Source organism: Odontesthes bonariensis, chromosome 5 (assembly GCF_027942865.1).
Source record: "Odontesthes bonariensis isolate fOdoBon6 chromosome 5, fOdoBon6.hap1, whole genome shotgun sequence".
NCBI lineage: Eukaryota > Metazoa > Chordata > Actinopteri > Atheriniformes > Atherinopsidae > Odontesthes > Odontesthes bonariensis.
In genome coordinates, this window is record NC_134510.1 from 15,773,707 (window position 1) to 15,789,055 (window position 15,349).

Sequence of the window (15,349 nt, forward strand, 5' to 3'; positions counted from 1 at the left end):
CAACAAAAGAAGAAATTTACACACCCACCGCGCAGACAATTAGGCAGCTCAGTGAGTCTTGTTTGGCCTCAAACTCGTGCCTTTTGTCCTGTGCTCTGCTGTTTCCTCTGAGGTGAGGTTTATTCGCTGTCCACGTGTAAATACTGCACCCCTGTGGTCAAAGCCATTTATTGTTCCCATCACTGCACTGCAGTGATGCCTCCTTTGACTCAAAGCTGTCATTTGCTTATTGCTATTTCACTTGTATGTCAAACCTCCACTGAGCAGACCCATATAAGTACAGAGTTTGACACTAGAGGGTTTTCTTTTCTTCACAATAATCTGCTGGAGCTGGATATTTTCTCTCTGGTACTTAAATTTATGTGTACTTACAACAAACTGTGGGGTCAACATCATAAATGTGACGTTATAAGACAACCCAACCACCCAAGAGCCAAAGATATGTGGAAATGATCTGGTTTGCATCTAAAATATCGAGCTTGGTCTGCCCTGACATTTTTTTGAGGCAATAAACTGTTGTTTTTTTCATTTTCTGGAATAAAGAACTAATTCACATTACAACATAACCTTGTCTTTGTTGTGTTTTTTGTTGTTTGTTGTTTTTGTTATTCTTCATGACATTTAAAAAAAATAATTATTATTACCTATTTTTTTTAGCATCTTTTTATTAATTTTCAAATATCAAAGTATTTATAAATACAGCAAAAAAATACATGATTTATGTGGGCCTTAAATGTAGCATATCAACCTGAAAGACATCTTCTTTATGCCCATTACTTCCATTTATCATCATCAGCCTGAGCTGTGTGCTGTTAAACACAGTTCTCCTTGACGCTCCTTAGGTTATGAATCCCCCTAAGGGACAGTCATCCCCTATTTCTGTCTACTTATTGTCATCTTTGTATATGATGTAGCATCCGAGAGCTTATTTTACTTTGCAAAACAATAAAGGAGGAGAAAAATTTAATCAAAACCCCACAGACATAATAATGAACCTATTTGTTTTTATTCTGTATTAATGTAAACTTTAAAAAAAAAACCCAAGTAGCTTGTACTGAGATCTGACAGCCACAGCTCAAATGTTCATTTATGGTATTGTTTCACTGACGGGTGTCCTTGCTGGATTCCGGTACAGGAACACAACTTCCTCTGCAGCAGCGACAACCTCAGGGAAAGCACGCTGGCTCTCTGTCCCGGCATCATGGAGAGATTGGCTGTGGGTACAACCCGCAGGGGACCCTCATTACCACCATACAACACTTCAACCTCCACTTTGGCCTTTGACCAGCATTTCACCACGACTGCTAGAGGAATACTACACCTGGCTGAGATAGTAAGTGTGATCTCAGAGTTTAATGTGTTTGAAGACTGTATCATTATAATGCTCATTGATTCTCACATTAAGCCGTAGGCAAGAAGTTACATTTAGAACTTTCAAAACTCGATAGGAAATTGGATAATTTTGATATGTACAAGTATAGCACTTACCAGTTACCTTAAAAGTGCTCTAATGCTGCTTTAACAACAGAAAAGACAGAAATAGACAGCTCGGTCAGAGTTTAAGCTGGTTTCAGTCAACAAAAAGCCCCGTGGACGCAAAAAGATTTTGAGCTGGAAACAACAAAAACAAAACAAAACTAACAAAAAAAAAAAAAAATGCACTTAAGCTTTTTCGAAAGAAAAAAATGAACTGAAATGGATTTGTCCTTCACTCGGATTTGAACAAAGTTAAAGAAACACTGTAAGATATGTTTCTATGAAAATAGGAAGTTTACCAAAAACACCAAGCAAATCAACTCTTCCTCTTCTCTTTCCCTCATTGTCTCTCTTCCTTTTCAAATCAGCTGAAGGAAAAAAGTCTGGACAGCCTTTCCCTAAATACAGCCTGGCTGGCTGCCATGCACGGGCTGGGCAGGCCACATTTGATATTCAGAATGTGAAAACATTTTGAGACACCCCTCTTTTCTTTGTATTTTGCTTCCAGCAGTCAAACTTCCTATAATTTGATTTGACAAGAAAGATGTCACTTTGGGACTATGTCTAGAAATAAAGGAAGATTACACCTTGGAGTCACTGATACTGTACTAGATGATTATTAAAACAAGGAATATTACACCCCAAAAATGCTGTGTCTTAAACCCATGAATTTAGTCTTAAATAAATTTGACACCTGTTCTTGAATATTTTACATTTGGAGGATAGTTAGGCTAAATCTAAAACCTCATTTGCAATTTTGATTTAAAAGAAACCAATCCACCTCACAGTCATGCTTCAACCCAGTCAAGTTTTTTTCCTGTGATATGAAACACCCAGAAGGAATCTTTTGTTGTGAAAAGGGAAGGGTGGGGTTTAGAAATGCTGGGAACGAGATTTAGCCACTCACCACAACAACACTGGGATTCAGCAGAGATGGAGCATGTTGTGTATTTGAAATTTGGACATTACTCATGGATAAGGAATAAATGTAGTGAAAAAAAAAAGTGAAATGTTGTGTCGCCTTTCCTCTCTGCAGGTGTGTGGTATGTTGGTGTGGATTCTTGTTGGGGGTACAGATTATTTCCATCTGCCTGCTCTCTGCTGGGTGATGTTTGTTACCATCTCCTTCTGGATTTTGACTATATGCCTGTTCATAATTGACCTTACAAGAGCCCAAAACTGGATACCTCGAATCCCCTGGACTACACTGGTAACACACACAAATGGTGTACAGTTTGGTTCAATTCATTTGCTAAAATCTGTTTTCCTGACTTTAAATTTTAAGTATGTGTCCTAACTAATTTTAAACTGTTTGGTCTATATTTTCCCATAAGATTCATCGCATGTATTTTGTTTTTTTCTAGTTGCTGTGTTTTAACTGCAGCGCTGCTGCTTTGTATCTGGTGACAGCAGTGGTGGAGGCACTCACTGTCAACCAGGCCATTAGAGGGCGACACAACTACAACTGTTGGGCTGCATCAGCGGTAAGCACACTGTGGTGAATCAGATCTCCTTAAAGGGATTTAAAAATAAAAAAAAGTGTGTTCAAAAGGAAAAAAAAGGCAAAACATTTCAGAAAAGGCTGCTCTTATCCTCTGCCCTCCCATACATTTGGGACACTCTTAACAACAGACGCCAGGCATCTTTATAAGATGATTTTTGAACCATTTAGGACACCATCAGATCGATTTAGTAAAACTCACCTCTTAAAACTTTTTGTAATTGTTCTCACAGGCTGATAAGAAAACTGGACTTTGTATTTCTCCACCAAATCTAGATTCCCTAATTATAGATTTAACAGCACATATACAATACCTTATAAACAAAATGTGCAATGGACGGAGCTTATTGAGAGTAATTAGAAATGTACCATGAATACATCATCTTTATGTTTCATGTGTAATGTTATGTTTTATGTAAAATCTAACATCACTGCGTTTCTTTCTTTTCCTCTCCCATATTTGTCTTGTATTTTTCTCTCATCTCTCATCTATTTCCCCTTCACTCCTCTTAGTTCTTTGCATGTCTGACCACAGTGTGCTACGCAGGGAGCAGTTATCTGAGCTACTGTGTCTGGAGAGCCAAAGAGGAGGAGCAGTAGCGTCTTTGACTCTTGATTTGTTGCAACATCTGTCAGACTTCCTTGTGCGTCATCGGCAGATAAAGAAACAACAAACACTGTCGACCCTGTAACTAAAGAGTGTTGAAGTTTGAGTTTGCTGATAATCCTAATCATTTGAACAAAACAATGGGATTTGAGCAAGAGCTTGATTTCAACCAAGAAGAAGAGTTGCCAGATGTGTACTCCTTTGTACCCACTAACTGTCAGTGCACCGTGTCCCCAGATTTGGAAAACAGAATTATAAGAAACAGAACACCAAAAATATTGGGACAAAGGGTGTATTCTTGCAAAAGTCTTGAGTCACCCCTCACTTCTTTATGTATTGCCAGGAAAATGGGAAATAGGTGCAGCGATTTCTTGTGTAACATGTGTAAACATACATGAAAATGTGGTATATAAAGCAAAAACAGAGTTTGCACATTTCTAACTAGCTTTAAAGTGTATGGCCACGTTTATTCTTCAACACAGTCTGAACCCTCTCAGACAAGCTTCATGTAATTGATTTAAGTAGTCTCAAAGGCAGGAATAGTTCTCCAGGCTTCTTGAAGGACATTCCAAAGCTCTTCTTTGGATGTCGGCTGCCTTTTCTTCCGTTCTCTGTCAGGATGATCCCACACTGCTTCAATAATGTTGAGGTCCGGGCTCTGGGAAGCATTCATTCCTCCAAAAGAGATGTAGCCACAGATTTTCACTCCAGTTCTTGTGTCCTTTGGCATACCTCAGCCTTTTCTTCCTGTTTCCCTTCCTGAAGAATGGTTTCTTGACAGCCACCCTTCCATGGAGACCATTTCTGATGAGGCTTCAGTGAACAGGAGATAGATAAACTGAAGGGCTAGATGCATCTTTTGGTTTTTGTGTCAGGTCTTTGCTGGATTTTATTTTTCCCATTTCTTAATAACATCACTTTTAGATACTGATCACCTGCTGTAGATAGTTTTTTTTTAGGCCTGACACTTCTAATTCTGCCTTCCACTTCAATTATTTTTTTATGGACACATAGTACACCAAGGCATGTCAAGCGTTAAACTGGGTTATATTTGGCATTTTGTTCGGAGATGCAACTGAAGGAATGTCAACAAGTGTTGACTGATAAGCTGCCGAGGACAAAGTGTCTTAAGATCGAATTTGACATTGGCTCCCCACTAAGTTTTCTGTTATGTATAGACACAACAGTAGTTGATCTTTTTAGTTCTTATGTTTAAATGATTCATATGTCATTGTGTTAAATGAGAAAAACCACGTCTCTGAAAATGGTCCGGACCAAGGCCTGGACTGAAAATTTGTGAAAAAGCAGTCAATGTCCAAAGAAGAATTTCAAAAGAACTTCAGAGATCCTGGAGAACTGTTGCCCAAGAACATTTTAAAAGATTACAAGAAAGTCTGACTCCTTGGAAACACAATATAAAGACAAGAAAGGTGACTCAAGAAGTTTGCACGGTATTGTAATCAACTTGTTTTTTTATTTATTCATTTTTCATATAAATGTCATAATTCCTGGAATGTTTCAAGAGGAAACAATCACAAAGTACACCAGAAATGAATATTTCACAATCATTCCTGTTTTTCTTTCAAATTTGTGTTCTTCACACGCTACATATTTTTGATCAAAAGTAAGTCAAATCTGTGTTTTTTTTTTAATCCCAGCTCCAGATTGTACAATACTTTTAATTGGTTCTTCATTTTATACAAAAGAAAAGTTATGATTTAAACGTTTAGAAGATGCTTTACCCTTAACAGCACAACAAATCAATAACCAAGACTGTAACCAAGACAGTAAACATTTATTCAATGTATTTATTCAAATTAAATTATTGCTTGTACTACTGTTGCAGTAATCCCAGGTATTTTGGCATTAGTACCCTTTTGATTAGATGTCAATGTTGAATCACTAATCAACATTTCAGCTTTTCATTATTTACCAACACTGGTACCGTTGCTCTGTTCCATGAAGACCACCCCCCAGTAAGCTCCCAGTGAAGTTATCCCATTTCCATTGTAGCGGCCGCTCAGCAGTCTGAGCTCTGCGTCTGGGTGCACCGGGTAGAAGTTAAAGGAACTCTGTAACACAGAAGCAAAAAATTAGGCATCATCATGCGTTTCTTAGTCTTTCTTGCTGAAACAAGAGGATATGGCATGAGGTGTAGACCTGAACTGGCTGGCCGACATTCAGGGTGCGTCCTTGAGATGTCACAAAAATCAGCATGTGGATGTAGTCGGTGTGGTATTTACCAGAGATCTAAAACATGCAAGTGGCATGAGGAAGAAAATACCAATCTACACAAAATGATAGACCATTTATATTGCAATGCAGTTACAAAGGATTTCTCATTTAAAACATTTTATCCAACTCATTTTACTGTGCCAATGTAAGACAGCTCAGTTTAGTTTGAGGTAAAGGCATGTGGACTCTTCATGAGGCAGATCATGTCAGGGAGCCTCACAACATGAGGACAACATCTCACCATTTTATGAAGAGAAACTCAACAATGTATGCACAGTGTTTTTATGTATTTAGTCAGGTTATTACAAATGTGTTTTATGGTGATGCCTTTGAATAAAAAACGGATTAAAAAAATTATTTGGACAACAAACTACACATTTCATTAGCAGCGTTTTCTGCGCACGAGAATAATTCCCATTGATGTGGATGTTTGGTTTTGAGACTTCGCAGACAAACTAAAAGAAAACTCTTTGGGTGGAAATAATAATGATCTATAATTTCAGTATCAATTTCATCTCTGACCTGAAAAATGAACTCTCCATCAAACAGGTCCAGCTCATTTGCATTTCCAACTTTGCGACCAAGCACTGGACTCCAGTTTTATTCGTAGCGTAGCTGAATACTGGAAATGAAAAGAAGACGGAATGGATATGCAGTGTTAAGCATCAAATGTAATATGAAGAAATAAACTGGATGATTAGTTAAAGTCCTGACATGATGAAGCTGGTTCTTGTAATGACTCAGGAAAGGACAAAAGGGCAGTTCGCCACTGCCATAAATAAAAAGCTATGAATGACACTAAAAAAAAAAAAAAGAAAACTACACCACTTTCTTCACAATCTAAAATATATTAATATTACATATATATTCTATAATACGAACAATACCAGTACATTTCATTTAGTATCTAACGTTTCATGACTGTTGCACCCTCTTGTCAAACTTGAATATGGCTGCAGTTCACCAACTTTATAGCTTTGATTTTACAAACTAAATATTTGCCCAAACCCAAAACTATTGAAATAATAACTTAAAAAACTTTTGTCTTTCTGTAAAACATAAAAAAATGTAAGGAATAAAAGATTCCAATCACACGAAAAGGAAATATGGTCAGTGCATTTACCCAAAAAACAAACTGGCCGGCCACTTTTAACAGCTAACTAAACAGTAACTGTCAGTGACTGAAGGGACCCCAGTGAGAACTGGTGGCACCTCTGTGCAGCTGAAAAACAATGTTAAACCTTCAGTTTTTAACACACATTGGCAAGAATCAAGAGAGACTGACCCTGTGATGTAAGAGCTGGAAATCTCCCAGACCCTGACGGCTGTGATCCTTCCTTCCCCCTCTGATGAGAAGGATTCGCCGGACCCGCCTCCCACAGCACGAGAGTAAGAGTAGTGCACCAACCCAGCTGGAGAGGTTCAAATAAGTTACACAGTTACAAGGAGAGACCACTGCACTTGACTCAATTTCTGCCAGCCATACAAACATGAATAAAGGAGTCATTAGATAATTAATGTTCATTTCAAAAGTATAATATTGAAGTACAAAGTGTTAGATAGATGCGTTACTTCCTTACGTTTTGCCAGGCAGCTTGCGCAGAGAGCAGCAAAGAACAAGAGGGAAAACATTCTGAGATGTAAAAACCTCCTCAGACAGCTCTGAAATCAGAAGTTACACAGAGGTTACAAAGCACAACCAGCAATTTCTCTATGGTCTTAAAGTTAATGTTAATAACGATAGAATAGAATTTAAAATTGTGCTCCCGTAGTGATAGATAAATCTTATGCTGTAATTGCTATTCTCAGTTGTCTTCAGAGACACAGAAACTCAAACTCACCAGCAGTTGTGATCTTCTGAGAGTAGACTGAGTTCCGAGCAAAGGATGAGCCAACACTGTGGCACTGTGGCGATGGCATTTATACATATACGCTTTCCTAAAGACAAAGGCAGACACGCCAACATTCCAGAGTCAGACAGGTGAACAAAAGAAAACTTGTTTTTATCTCAATGAGAGACTGGCATCTCAGGCAATTTAATATATGACCAGGAAGAGAAAACAGGTTATAGATGATTATCACACTTACCCTACATACAAAGTGAATTAAAAAAAAGCAGCCAAGCTACAACAGATTGCACTGAAACTTCTCTTTTATCCAGATCCCCACCTTGAGCCTGCACGAGGAAACCGTAGAGAGAAAAAACTCCCTTTTAACAGGAAGAAACTTCTGGCAGGAACCGAACACAAGAAGGGTGTTCATCAGCCCCGACCAGCTGGGGTTTGATAGGACAGAAAAGAGGGGACACCAAACACCATAACGCCAGGCTAGGGATACCTGCTGAGAAAGAGAAACACAAATTAATGACAACAAAAATGTTATATGCTCATGGTGAAAAAAGAAAGAGTGAGGAAAGATGCAACGCAATATAGCAGCTTAACAATGGGATGTTTCAGGGTCACCTGAGCCATCTCTAACAATAAGCTTTGTCAAAAAGGAACGTTTTTTACCTAATCTCAAAGGTAGAAAGGGTGTCTGCTTCCTGGACATATACTGGCAACTGGTTCCACAGAGAGGGGCCTGCTAACTGAAGGCTCTGCCTCCCATTCTGCTTTTAGAAACTCTGGAACCACAAGTAAACTTGCAGTCTGAGAGCAAAGTGCTCTGTTGGGAAAATATCTAACAATGAGATCTTTAATATATGATTGACTTTGGTCATTAGGAGCTTTATATGTGAGGATTAGAATTCTAAATTGTAGTGAATTTAACAGGGAGCCAATGAAGAGAAGCTAAAACTGGAGAAATATGATCTCTCCTGTTAGTTCTCATCAGAACTCTGGCTGCAGCTTTTTGGATCAGCTAGAGGTTTTTTTTTAGAGGATGTTTAATAATAATAAAGAATTACATATACAAATGCATGGACTAGTTTTTCTTCATCACTCTGAGAGGATTTATCCATGTTGATTAATTAGAGAGTTGGTAACTGGTCATTCGGTATTTTTACTCAACCTCAAGATTGTTTTTTTTCGCTCTACTTAAATCACTCTCTTTATGACAGTTTTTGTAAACCCATTCATGTTCTTTACTCCCTGCTGGCCTAGTTATTAGTTTCTGCAATTCTGTGGATATCAAACACTTGTTGCCCTTTCACAGCTTATTTAAACATGCTGCTTGAATTAGTTTTGTGATGATCCTCTTAGAGAAATTTTCTCACGTTTTATAAACTTTCTCAGATTCTATAAATAAAGGATCAAACAAAATAACTGATAGGTTCCCTTTGTGCTATATTCAACTCAATATGGGAGTTAAAAATGGTTGTCATATCATGGCAATTCTTTTTTTTTAATTCACATTCTCCTCAGTGTCCCAACATTTGTCTAGAAAATAAGGAAACTGTACATTCCTTGAGGGAATGAATCATAACCTCAGCTTATGTGAACTCTATCATGGAACAAGGAAGCAACATGAGAAAAAATCCACTGCATTGTTTCAACTGGTTCTTCTGGAAAAAACAAAATGCAGACACGTGTCATTGTTCCTTTACATTTATGTATGAAACTATTTCAGCAACAAAACGTCCTGCTTGTGAACTTGACTCTGAGTACAGTATGTGATGTTAATACTAGAATAAAACTGGTGAGCAAAAATAGTTCAAAATAACAGTAATCGCTGTAAAAATGACTAAAGTACAATCATTTAATTTCACAAAAAGGTGCATCAGTGTTACTGTGTTCATATATCTACACCAAAAACAGTCACTCAACTGCAGTGTCTACAAACACAAGTGTTTGTCTAAAACAAGGTCATGACCATTCTGGTTTGTTTATATGATGATTAACAGCATCATAGGTGTACTGTGTGGCTTCTCTTGTATGATGAGACTGGACCCAGACCCTCAGCATTGCAGAACTCTCATTTAAAATGACTTGGCTGCCCTTTTACAACCTTGTGGTCGTGTAAGGTATAGCGTATTTATTGCATGCAGCACCGTGACACCATCATGGTTTATAAACTATGGACAGGGTCGCCTGTAAAAGTGTATATGGGATCTTCCTAACCTCCGCTCACTGTCAGTAAGCTGTTGTTTGACAGGTCGACAGTACAAAAGAATAAAACACACAAGGAATTCTGATGTATTGGAAAAATGTAGATTGTGTGTTACAAATGACTGAAATGAGGTAGAGTCAGGGGTCTGTACTCGTCTGGGTCTGGACTTTTCCAACCCTGACGATGAATGTGTTAAGATGGGTGGTGCTGGCACTTTATAACCAAAAGCAAACATTGATCTGAACCCATGCAAACTATGACGCTGAACAAATATGAGAAATCTAAATATATGAGCCAGGCTGAAACTAGCACAGTTGACCCTGCCAAAGCCAGAAGGGAGAGCTGCCAAAAATAAGCTCTCCCGAGTGCCTGGTCAAGGCATGCTGCAGATGGATCTTTGAGGTGGGTGAGACAATTCAACTCATTCTTTCAAATGAGGCAAAATCAAGCCTGATTTTTACCATCAGTTATGTTTACAGTTAAATCAAAGAGTAAACTGATATTCTGCGACATGTTGGCAATAAAATCTAAAAAGAAAACACAAAGACGGCATCAGAATCCAATCATCCTGAATGGTCCGTTCAGGATGATTGGATAGTGTTTTTCCTAGATTGTACGTCCTAGAGGCCACTAAAACTTTTCATATTTGTGTCAAAACTTTTAATTAATTGGTTGCAATGGGGGTGTGAAGAGTATTTCAAGCAATATGTAAAAAAATGTTCCAGAAAAAGATCCCCTACACCACCTTTAATCTATTCCTAAACAATCTCTCAAACCATTTGTACAACTTGAATATGAGAAAATAAACATATTTAGGACATATATAAATATATATATATATATTTATATGAATGAAGATATAATGAAACTGGTTCAGATGTTTTAGATAACTTCACAACAGTGATTTAGAATTCACTCAGCAAATTTTATTTGATCTATCAATGTTATATAGTCAACATGAAGAGAGCTTTAGTGCTTAAATGAATCATTGGATGGTGGAATGCCCTCTCCGGGTCGGGAATGAGATCCTTCCCCAAGTGGAGGAGTTCAAGTATCTCGGGGTCTTGTTCACGAGTGAGGGACGAATGGAACAGGAGATTGACAGAGGGATCGGTGCGGCGTCTGCAGTGATGCGGGCTCTGCACCGGCCCGTCGTGGTGAAGAAGGAGCTGAGCCAGAAGGCGAAGCTCTCGATTTACCGGTCAATCTATGTTCCTACCCTCACCTATGGTCACGAGCTGTGGGTAGTGACCGAAAGAACGAGATCGCGAATACAAGCGGCCGAAATGAGTTTCCTCCGCAGGGTGTCTGGGCTCTCCCTTAGAGATAGGGTGAGAAGCTCGGTCATCCGGGAGGGGCTCAGAGTAGAACCGCTGCTCCTCCGCATCGAGAGGAGTCAGATGAGGTGGCTCGGGCATCTGGTTAGGATGCCTCCTGGACGCCTCCCCGGTGAGGTGTTCCGGGCCCGTCCCACTGGGAGGAGGCCCCGGGGAAGACCCAGGACACGTTGGAGAGACTATGTTTCTCGGCTGGCCTGGGAACGCCTCGGGGTCCCCCCAGAAGAGCTGGAGGAAGTGGCTGGGGACAGGGACGTCTGGGTTTCTCTGCTTAAGCTGCTGCCCCCGCGACCCGATCCCCGGACCAGCGGAAGATGATGGATGGATGGATGTACTTTGGATATGCAGTTGCCTCCTCTGAGAATGTATAAATCTGTCATAGAGATGCCTGTCAGTAAAAGCCGTTGAGGCGTTATCCCCACCTCACGCTCGCCACATTTAGTATAAAATCCGTTCATACAAGTTGGTCTTGTGTCTCAAGTTAGGTTTCCATCATAAGTTGTCACGTACTCAGTGAACAAGCTGCGTGACTCTAAAAATCCAGAGTTTGTCCTGGAGCTCAAACTTGCTTTGTTGTACACACTCTTATTCAATTTACAACTGACAGACTGACATGTATATTTATACATAAATGAACAATTAACAACATATTTGGCAGCAGCTTAGTATATCTTGTTGATGTTAGCATTTTTTACATGAGGAAGTTGAAGGGAAAGCACACAAGATATTGATGTGCATGATAAGAAGGGAAGATATGATCTGGTATTTCAATTTTAAAAGTATTGCTAGTATCTTGATTTTGTGTATTATATAAATATACAACTGTATTACATGATTAGAATCACCATCTCTGTAATTTGAAACTAATGATTCAGTAAAGCTGAGTTTCAAAGCGCACACATAAAGAGACCACAGTTGGATCTTTATCACATGAAATTGGTGTGTGTGTAAATCTTAAACTTTTTTTCTCTACGTTTCATACATCAGAACCACATGTTTTCTTCTATTACTCTGCCAGCTGCTGCACTTGTCAAACAATAGGTTCCCACACCCACCTATGAACCTTTCTGTGCAGCTGAATAATTGTGCTATTATAAAAAAATAAATATTTTTGTTATTGTGAACACCTTTTCACTGTTTATGTTTTTCAGTATTTCCTCATCCTGGTCCTCAGGACCCACTGCCCTGAATGTTTGTCCCTGATTCACATAAGTGAATCATCTCATCAGCTTGTCATCAAGGTCTCCAGATGTTCGGTAATAATCCATTGATTTGAATGAGGAATGTTGGAGCAGGGCAGTGGGACTCAAGGACTAGGACTGAGAAACACTGTTCTATTCTAATGACTATAAATGGATTGTATATCTGTATTTTTCATTTAACTTACTCATGTCAGAATCCAAAAGCAGTAAGTTTTGATGCTGAAATATCGGAGCAGAGCATGAGATGTGTCTGCTTGTGGTTCCTCCTTTCGAACCAGTTGTAAGCACACTATAGAACTATTCACACGTTTTTCCTGGTCATATCACAGAGTTCATGTGTGTTCAAGTCATGCCATAGTTGAGTGAGGGAAATACAACGGCCCTAAGTGTAACACAGCATAAAATGTAAATAGAAAATAGAATCCAGTGATATGAAAATCATTTCAGCTCTATATTCAACTCTATATAGTTAAAAATTCAAACCAAAATGTAATTGAAGTGACAAAAAGAAAGTGACAATTCATATCTTGCCAAAGTGTAAGTGAGGGCATTTGCCACCAGAGAGCGATGTGGTCTGACTTATTATTGATTTAATACAGAGCAGAACAAAAATCTGTTTCATCAAGTTAAATGGTTGCCTGAAACCATTCTGTGTTTCATGAAAGCATCAGTTGTCATCTCGATATAAAACAATTCGATTCGATTAGATAGAAATAGATTCTGTGGGTGTTTTAAGATTCGGTCACAGACTGTAGGACAGTCTGGGAGGTTTGCACTGTTGCCTCACAGGAAGACGATTCCTGGTTCAAATCCTGGCTGGGGCCTTCCTGTGTAAGTTTATATGTTCTCCCCATGCATGTGTGGTTTCTCACTGCCTTCATCCTACAGTCCATTTTAAACATGTATGTTGGTTAAGTAGTGATTCCAAATTGACCATAGGAGTAATATGTGGATGGTTTGTCCCTGTGATGGACGGGCAACCTGTCCAGGTAGCTACTAATACCAAGGACACTAAACACAAAGTTTCAACTCAAGAAGCAGAGGAAGTCCATTCATTGATAATGGGGTTCAAATTAAAGGAAGCAGTAGGTGGACAGGTCAACATCAGCCAACATTTCAACTTATAACTTATAAAGTGCCATAAAGCATAACAAAACACTATGCTTTATATTTATATATATAATTATTATTATAATTATTACTAAATACCTCACCATCACCTTAGCCTCTCTTAAATGCCACTAATTTGGTCAACTGTGTCCAACATCTGAAACTAGCCCCAGCAGGCGCCATTGTGATTTGATGTCACCTCACTTTTCATTTGTATGCCTTCATCTGGAGCAGTGAACATGGCTTCAACGATAGCACCACATTATCTCCGACAAGAGCAATGCCCCCCTGGACCTGTGCTTCTCCACCTTTCTCAGAAACAAAAACCACGGGTTCTCCCATGTCACCCACTGTGGCACAATCCCTACCTGGAGAAAAAGGACAACCGAACATTAAACTCAGTCATGGGAACAAAACCAAGTTCAGGCATGTTCAGACTTGTGGATGACACTAAATCAAAACTCAAGAGGTAGAGGCCTTCACCGAGCACAAATCAACTTGGTGGATTGCAACATAAGTGAAAGGATGTGAAAGATAGTAATCTGATTCTTTTTTTCAACTGTGCTGTGCACATTAAGGAGGACAGTAGTTTCAACACTGTGGTTTACCAGAACCGCACACACGCAGAAAAGATTCTGCTTTTTGACTCACACTACCCACAGAAACACAAACTGTCCGTCATCAGAGCACTGCACAGGTTAAGTCAGGTTAAGTTTGTCCCCACGAAGGGAAATCAAATAAAACACTGTTGCATAAAGAAAGCACTTCAGACCTGTGGAGACCCTTTATCAAGTTAGCTGAGAAATTGAAAAAAACAAACAAACAAAAAAAAAAACTGCGGAGGCAATGGCAAATGGATTCAAATCTATTGTTATTCCAAATGTGGCAGGGGTGTTTGAGAAACTTCTCGCAGTACAACATCCCCCTGAACTTCCTACCTAACAAACATCCAAAGCGAAGTGAATACAATATATATGTAAATATAATATAGATATTATATATCTATAAAACTATAGACCATGACAGAATCACCACCTTGATTGTCCTCCTCATGCAGTTTCATAAGCATTCCCTTTATTCATGCGACCAAAGCATTTCACGAGTCAGTTAACAACTCAAAGGTGACAATGACCCCAGAGAATGGGCACGTGGTTCAGTCACGTCATGTCACCTCAATGATTCTTCAACTCTTCAAATTTTCGAGATTACTTGAAACTAGTTTGTTCTTATTGGAACTTATACTATAAATGCTTGATAAATCATATATTTGAAGAGACACTTTTCTATTTCTATTTTTTAGTTTCTATTTTTGACATATACAATAAGTCTAATGTAACACAAATATTGAGCACATGTATAATGAAACACCAGCTGATGTATTTGTTCTTATTTTGACTTGTTGAAGTTATTGAGGTTATTTGGTGCTTTAGATTCGATGTACACTTCTAAAAAAATCCTTTCCACGTTTGATGTACTGGAAGCTGGTGGAACTGCAAACAAAATGAATTTTAATGGTCCCTTGTGAAGTAGTTCAGATATAATTCTAGGTATAATTGGGGACAAATCTGAACGTGAAGTAGTTCAGATTAGTCCCCAATTATACCCTGTCGTCCCACATCTTCATTCACATTTTCAATGGAACTATTTGAAGATGTTTATTTGGTCTATTTGTCAAATTATATTATAAATGCATGAGCCAATTTTAAGCTCAAGACTTGAAATTCACAAATCATACTTAGTCTTTACACTATATGGGGAAAACGAACCTTGTGGAAAAGGTGGCGTGGCTCAGGTGTGATGAGGTTTCATTGACAACAAAATAAGACTGCTTGAC

General features: G+C 38.7%; 2 protein-coding genes across 2 annotated transcripts in view; one reads left to right on the forward strand and one right to left on the reverse strand.

The window, feature by feature from the left end:
- The window catches only part of cmtm8b (CKLF-like MARVEL transmembrane domain containing 8b), a 49,278-nt gene extending 43,089 nt beyond the window's left edge, over nucleotides 1–6,189 (forward strand). Inside the window, exons 2-5 of the mRNA XM_075465035.1 lie at nucleotides 1,136–1,333; nucleotides 2,513–2,686; nucleotides 2,841–2,960; nucleotides 3,491–6,189. Of these exons, the coding sequence (XP_075321150.1) occupies nucleotides 1,136–1,333; nucleotides 2,513–2,686; nucleotides 2,841–2,960; nucleotides 3,491–3,577 (579 nt within the window). The 3' untranslated portion in view covers nucleotides 3,578–6,189. The remainder of the gene's footprint in view (nucleotides 1–1,135; nucleotides 1,334–2,512; nucleotides 2,687–2,840; nucleotides 2,961–3,490) is intronic.
- LOC142380568 (zymogen granule membrane protein 16-like) lies at nucleotides 5,507–7,739 on the reverse strand. The gene is made up of 5 exons (XM_075466479.1): nucleotides 7,661–7,739; nucleotides 7,105–7,231; nucleotides 6,981–7,041; nucleotides 5,745–5,834; nucleotides 5,507–5,656 (listed from the first exon to the last, which is right to left on the reverse strand). The coding sequence occupies exons 1-5, from the start codon at nucleotides 7,737–7,739 to the stop codon at nucleotides 5,510–5,512; spliced, it is 504 nt and encodes a 167-aa protein (XP_075322594.1). The 3' UTR covers nucleotides 5,507–5,509.
- Nucleotides 7,740–15,349: the final 7,610 nt, after the last annotated feature.

What these genes read in the sequence shown, in the direction of transcription:
- LOC142380568 (XM_075466479.1), bottom strand. Translation starts at nt 7,739, where the DNA reads ATGCCATCGCCACAGTGCCACAGTGTTGGCTCATCCTTTGCTCGGAAC. An exon ending in TCAGAAGATCACAACTGCTG is followed by an intron (nt 7,232 to 7,660) that starts GTGAGTTTGAGT and finishes GAACCTCTCCAG; the next exon opens with CTGGGTTGGTGCACTACTCT. An exon ending in TCACTGACAGTTACTGTTTA is followed by an intron (nt 5,835 to 6,980) that starts GTTAGCTGTTAA and finishes TGCATGTTTTAG; the next exon opens with ATCTCTGGTAAATACCACAC.